Source organism: Poecilia formosa, unplaced genomic scaffold (assembly GCF_000485575.1).
Source record: "Poecilia formosa unplaced genomic scaffold, Poecilia_formosa-5.1.2 Scaffold328, whole genome shotgun sequence".
Classification (NCBI taxonomy): Eukaryota; Metazoa; Chordata; class Actinopteri; order Cyprinodontiformes; family Poeciliidae; genus Poecilia; species Poecilia formosa.
The window spans coordinates 458,995-465,231 of record NW_006800267.1 but is presented as its reverse complement, the minus strand read 5'-3'; the positions used below and the strand labels follow the sequence as shown (position 1 = coordinate 465,231).

General features: G+C 38.7%; 1 protein-coding gene across 1 annotated transcript in view; it reads left to right on the top strand.

The window, feature by feature from the left end:
- The first annotated feature begins 408 nt into the window (after positions 1-408).
- nlrx1 (NLR family member X1) overlaps positions 409-6,237 on the top strand; it is a 28,929-nt gene continuing 23,100 nt past the window's right edge. Inside the window, exons 1-4 of the mRNA XM_007573409.2 lie at positions 409-520; positions 843-900; positions 2,746-2,843; positions 3,076-3,466. Coding sequence (XP_007573471.1) covers positions 881-900; positions 2,746-2,843; positions 3,076-3,466 — 509 coding nt within the window. The 5' untranslated portion in view covers positions 409-520; positions 843-880. The remainder of the gene's footprint in view (positions 521-842; positions 901-2,745; positions 2,844-3,075; positions 3,467-6,237) is intronic.

The window sequence follows — 6,237 nt, the reverse complement described above, 5'->3', positions numbered from 1 at the left end:
TATATATATATATATATATGTGTGTGTGTGTGTATGTATACCATATGTCATAAATTTTAAAACCCTACTATCTGAAGAAACAAGGATGTATGGTTTTATAAAGATTCTGATATAAAATTTTAGTGTTCAAGATGACTATATTTGAAGAATACAGTTGTAAAAATGTAATAAAAATATCTAAAAATATATAATTCATTCAGTTTAATAATTTCTAAGTTGACTGCCTATCCAAATATGTTTTCTTTTTCAAATTACTCTCTTATATATAGTGACTTTAATCAAATAAATTTCTCTAACCTCTTCCTGAGATAATTTTTCATTGTACGATATAAACTTTATATGGATTGTAATCTATGTGCCACTTCTATTGTTAATAAAGTTTTGCAGAAAAAAACGCACTATAAAACCTCTTCCTGTTTTTCCAGAGCTGCAGTAGCTTCCATAGATCGGTCGGTCGGTCGGAGCTCACAGCGGAGCGGCTGGGCAAACAGAGGGCGTCCTTATCGCACTGATTCAGGCGGTAGGTTAAGTCTCGGCAAGGAGTTGGAATGTGTGAACGCAGAACCGCCTCCTATTCTGTAGGAACTTCCTATTAGCAAGGTTGAGTTGTTTGTCGTTATGGTTGTGCCACCAACCTGAGCGCGCATATAGTTAAAGTCTGGTTGTGTTGTGCTTAAAACTGACATCTGCAGATGTGAGTGTTTGGTATATGTACCTTTGTAAAAAAACAAAAATAAAACAAAAAAAAATCTGATCACATATCTCTCAAAACAGACAATACAATGTTATGTTTTGTTTTGCACCTAATATTCCTGTTTTTCTTTGTTTTGTTTTTTTTACAGAACCAACTCTGACCAAAGGCAATAATAACACACCAAAAATGATGAGCATTCTACTCAGGTTAGTGAAACAGAGTGATGTACTTTTAGCTGGCATAGATTTGTACAAGTGAAACCAGATTGTGACCTACAGAAAATTAGGAGGCACTTTTTTTTTCTCATCGTCTAACATTAAATCAGTTTTAGGTCAGTTAGAATAACCTACATTATTTTTATTTGCTAATGCCACAATGATGATTGAAAACATATAGGAGAGATATTATTTATTAATGTCTTCAAAATCAGAAGATTGCATATATGATTACGATCTCATTAAACAATTAAGGAAAGCCCAGATGATGATGTCTTGGCTTTGGAAACTTCTGATAAGTTGGCACATTTGAGTTGACTGGAGCCAAACCTGTGCATATAGTTTAAGTCCAAACCTGAAGAATAAGAAATAAGCCACAATACCAGGAAGAGAAATGTGGAGCTGCACAACAATTTCCAGATGTTTGAAGGCTCAGCAGTTGACACAATGCTATACAAATATAGGTATGATGGGAATTCTGGTATGTTGCTGTTTAAGATCTCCTGTTACTACATGTTGTCAGACAGGTTCCATTTCATTTCTTGATTTTACAGGTCTGACTTTAAAGTATGACTTGTGAAACTGAACTGAGCTTTACAAAAAAAAGTGGTTAACCAAAATTAAGAGCCAAAGCTCTTAATTTTGAGTTTTGGCTCTTAAAACTCAAAGGCCAAAACTCATCATGACTTGTAATCTGATTGAATATGACTGTAAATTTGTGGACAGTTTATTAGTATAAATTTCAAGTGAAGGCTCTGCGACTCCTCTAACACTATTACATCAGCACACCAACTTTCTTTTATAAAGTAAATTCCTGTTTTATTTTCCTGCACCCTTTTTCTTAGACAGCAGTGTGTACTTTGCTGTGGACCTTCACCATGGTGTGCAGACCTGAGCTTCTACAGGAGAACAAAGTATTGAAACTGCTATTCACAGCACCACTGAATAACATATAGAGCATATAGAGGCGTCAAACTCATTTTAATTTTGTTCCACATCAAAAATCTGAATGTTCTTAAAGATCCGGTTGTTCCAGAATCTATTGATAAAACCCATTAAACTGTTAAAATATCAATAAAAAGTGGTTTGTTTCAGCATTCAATAAGTGTCTAACATCTTTCTACACTGATCAGCCCAGCCAGGATTTTTGATTGTGTTTGTGTTTTGCAATCAAAATGACAGATTTTGTGGTGCTAATTTAGAACTATTTGTAGCAAATTTTTACAATATTTGCCCTAAAGTATAATGTTAAATGTGACTTTTTATTAATCACTGTATCAATCACAGACTACAACTTGACATCAAGGAAGACTGAGCCTTACTGAGTATTGAAACATTTTGAAGCCAGCAAGAAAAATTTGCAGTAAAGTCAGCAAAAAAAAATTAATTTTGTGGATTTGTGAAAAATTGGAGGGACTTGTAGTTCTTCTTTAGTATCTGGAGGCCAATCTATAAATCTAGAATCTATAACTCAAGGCTCAGGTCCCAGATTTGGCCCCTGGGCCGTGAGTTTGACACATGTGATATAGAGTATTATACGATATGTGTTATCTTGCTGCTCTTTAAAAACCTGTGTTTTCAAGCATGTCATGTAGTTTGTATTCATTTTAATTTAGTGAGCCCGTTTTGGCTTCAGGAAATCCCTCATTTTAAAAGTCAACATTGGCTTTAATCTCTTGGTTGGGATGTTTTTTATTGAAAAGGACCTACGGTTATAAAGAAAACCAGTGACCCTTAGCCCAAAATCTGCAGTTCAACTTGACCTTTAATTGAAAACAAGAACATTTTGCATGGGTTTAACCTGAATTAACAGGTGATACATGTTGTGTATTCCAGACAGCGAATTCAACTTCCCGCAGCATGGAGGTGGAAGAAGAGAAGGGACTCGTTTTGTTGTCATTGCATGACTTTCAGCACCATCTCTTCTAATCAAGGTACTCGACTCTGTTTCAATCTGAAGACTCTTAGATAAAGATAACAGCAAACTGCTGCCTTTGTTCCACTGCAGTACTTAAAGACAAACGCATCATATCAGATTCAGAGCAGAAGCATCCAAAACCTAGAACTATACTGAGGCAAATCAACGCAGCAAACAAACGTCCCCTCATTCATAACATTTTAAAACATTTTTTACACATTCCTCTTCTTTTTCCCCTCTCATTATAGACCCTGTAGAGATCCACAAGAGGAAACTTTTTCTGTGGTTCAGCCACCTTCCCAAGGAGGAGAAACAGTTTGGAGGTCTCTTCAGCCCAGAGACTATGCATGTAGATCCACTTATTTTAGAAAGAAAGGATGAGGAGAGGGCAGGACTTCTCCAGTCACCATACAAAACCCAAACCTCCTCTAGCCATTCACTGACTGTGGAACAGCTGTTTGACCCAACCGATGCCTGGAGTGAAGGTCGCGGACTCAATGTGCTGCTGTATGGTGCTGTGGGAACTGGGAAAGCTACAATAGTTCGAAAGCTGGTGCTGGACTGGTGTGCTGGAAACACGATGACTCACTTCAAGTTGTTGCTTCCTTTCACATGTGAAGACCTCAGTCAGCTGACAAAGTGAGTGAACTCTTTGCTGTCTACAGTCTTACCTGTCACATGGACGGTGAAACTAAAACGTGACTATGCACACCTCGGTAGTGTAAACACTTACTCATCCAGGAGACTGTAATGCTAAGTGCTTAAATAGAAGGAAATTAAAGTTCTTTTCTTATTTCTTGAGGCAGGTCGCATGTAATCCAAAAGGTTTCTGCAGTTCTAAATATGGTTGGAAGTAACAGTCTTATAAGTTCCAATCACCACAAACACACTTGGACTTTCTGGTTCCACTGGGCACAACATAAACTGTGAGTCATTAGAAGTCAGGTTCCTACAATGCAAAGAACAAACGCATGAGAAAACCATGTCTAACTTGTGCTTATCCAGCTGGGGTATTTAGTGCATATGACAATACATTTTAATTGAATTTCCTGCCATCTGAATAAATTCAGATTTTACTTATATAGATACTGGAGGCTAGATCTAGAAATGTGAAGTAATAATTTCATTATGATCAGCATTTACCCCAGTGTATTATAGTCCTGGCGGCCTGCCAGGCTAAGCCTTTCTTGTTTATGTTTTTAGAAAAATAGTAATAAAAAAAACAAAACGTTTTTTTTTGTTTTCATTTTTGTTTTTTCTTTTTTAAGCCGGATTGCAAACGTCTCTGTTGCTCTGAGCACTTTACTGGCAGAGCAGATTTATTCCTAAAAGATATGCTTATAGAAGATAGGTTTATAGTTTATTCATTTAAAGCCGGACCAATCACACCGCTGGCGCCTCTGCTCGTTGCCTCGCGCGCTGCAGTAGCTGGATTAAGTTTACCTCAGCGCGGAAACTGCGTGCCTCCTTTCACTCAAACTGGACACAGGCTGAGCTGTATGGATATTTACATAAATCCTCTGTGAGGAATTATGATTCTTTCCAGAGGTTTTGATCAAGGTAGGACCTTAAACACCACTCTGGTTAGCTCTTGTTGCGCAGCTCTATGTGAACTGCAGAAATAACTTGTAGACGCGCTTTCAGAGGTATGTTGAGCGAGCGGTGAGAATGATTTATATTTGTGAACAAAGAATTTTGTGCGGCTTTTCCATCTCAACACGCTGCTCAGCGCCCGGCTCTGCCTGTGTTGATAAAGTTTATCTATGTGTTCCCGGTTGGCCGGTGTATTAGTTAACAAACTAGCGCTAACCTGATCATGCAGGTTCAGCCTGGTGAGGAGCTTTCGTGCTCTCCTGTCTGTAACGCATCACGCTGATTTTATATTATTATATTATTAGTTTTAGTATTATTTTTCTGGTTACACAATGCATCAAACCGTATCAAATGCTTTGTCCACTTAGTCAGACAGAGTTAACGTGCGCGGCCGCGCCGAGATCTGAGAAACTCGTCCCATAAACGTTGTTGCGCATCTCTGCGTAGTGCAGCAGAATTTGATTTAGGGGCCCCTTTTGTTGCTAAAAACATCAGCACCTCTAACAGATGTGTTGGATTTAATCTGAAAGAGGGGGAGTAGTTTAATTGCCCAACCTAAAAAGCAATCAGTTATAATTACAGTTTACTATATTCAGGCACGTGCAGAGGGGGGGCCGAGAGGGCTTGAGCACCTGCCCTCTTTAACCTTTGTGCCCCTAATGCCCTTTTTGAGTAGTTTTTTTTTTTTCAAAAGTTTTTTTTTTTTAGTAGTTTTTTTTTTTTCAAAAGTTTTTTTTTTTTCAATTTTCAAATTTTTTTTATTTTAATTTTTTATCTGTATGTCAGAATGCCTGCTTGTGTCCCTCAACAATAATGTTTAGCTAAATATAATAATTTAGCAAAATGAACTAGTCTGGCTGCCCTCAGTCTAATAATGACTCAGTTTCTCTGCCTTCATGTTGTTCAGACACCGGGTCCATGGTGAGGAGGAGCGGATCTGTGACTCTATCAAATTATAGGCAAGAATATTTTTATTCACAAACCAAATACACTGGTTTGTGAATAAAAACGTAGGTGACGTTGACGTTAGAAAAACTGTTTCTATTCATATTTTTGTAATTGTCCTCGCTATAGCGGGAAAAATCCCGCCTCGCCCCTAAATGCAGAAATGCTTCGGCTGTGAGAAAACTTCTGACTTTAACTTAATCAGACTGCTAAATGCCCCGTTTGCTACAGGGAGTCTGAGTTGGTCCCACCGACAGATAGAAAGAATGTCTTTATATCAGACATCCTGATATAAGACACGGTACTGCGATGGTCACCACGAGTGGCGACGGGCCTCAAAGTCCCGGTACCAGCTGCTCTCTGTTCGCTCTGCTTCTCCTTAACGTTACCAGGCAGGTTAAAGCCACTGCTGATGGGATCTGGGCTGGAGGTGAGCGGCTGTAAATAGAAATTACTGCAGAACCTCAAGTGATAAATGAAGCTTCGGGCCATACCAATTGGAGTTCACAAAATAAACATCTAATTACTGCTACAGCGAAAATACTGTAGCAGTAATTAGAACCGCAGCATAAAGCCAGACATGCCCCAATTAAATTAATCAAAACGACCCCAAAGCATAGGCGGACTGGCACAGGAACTACCGGGGGATTCCAGGTATATTCAGAGATGCGCATCACAGCGGCTGTTCATGCAGGGCCGGTCCAAGGTAATATGGGGCCTTTGACAGAACCTCCCCAACCCCCAAACCCGTCCTACTAAGAACCTCAGCATCACTAAGAGTAGGGCTGTATAAAGAAATCGATTCGGCGATATATATCGATATGTTCCGCCCTCGGAAAGTATCGATTTTTCATCCGCGAGTATTGATCCGT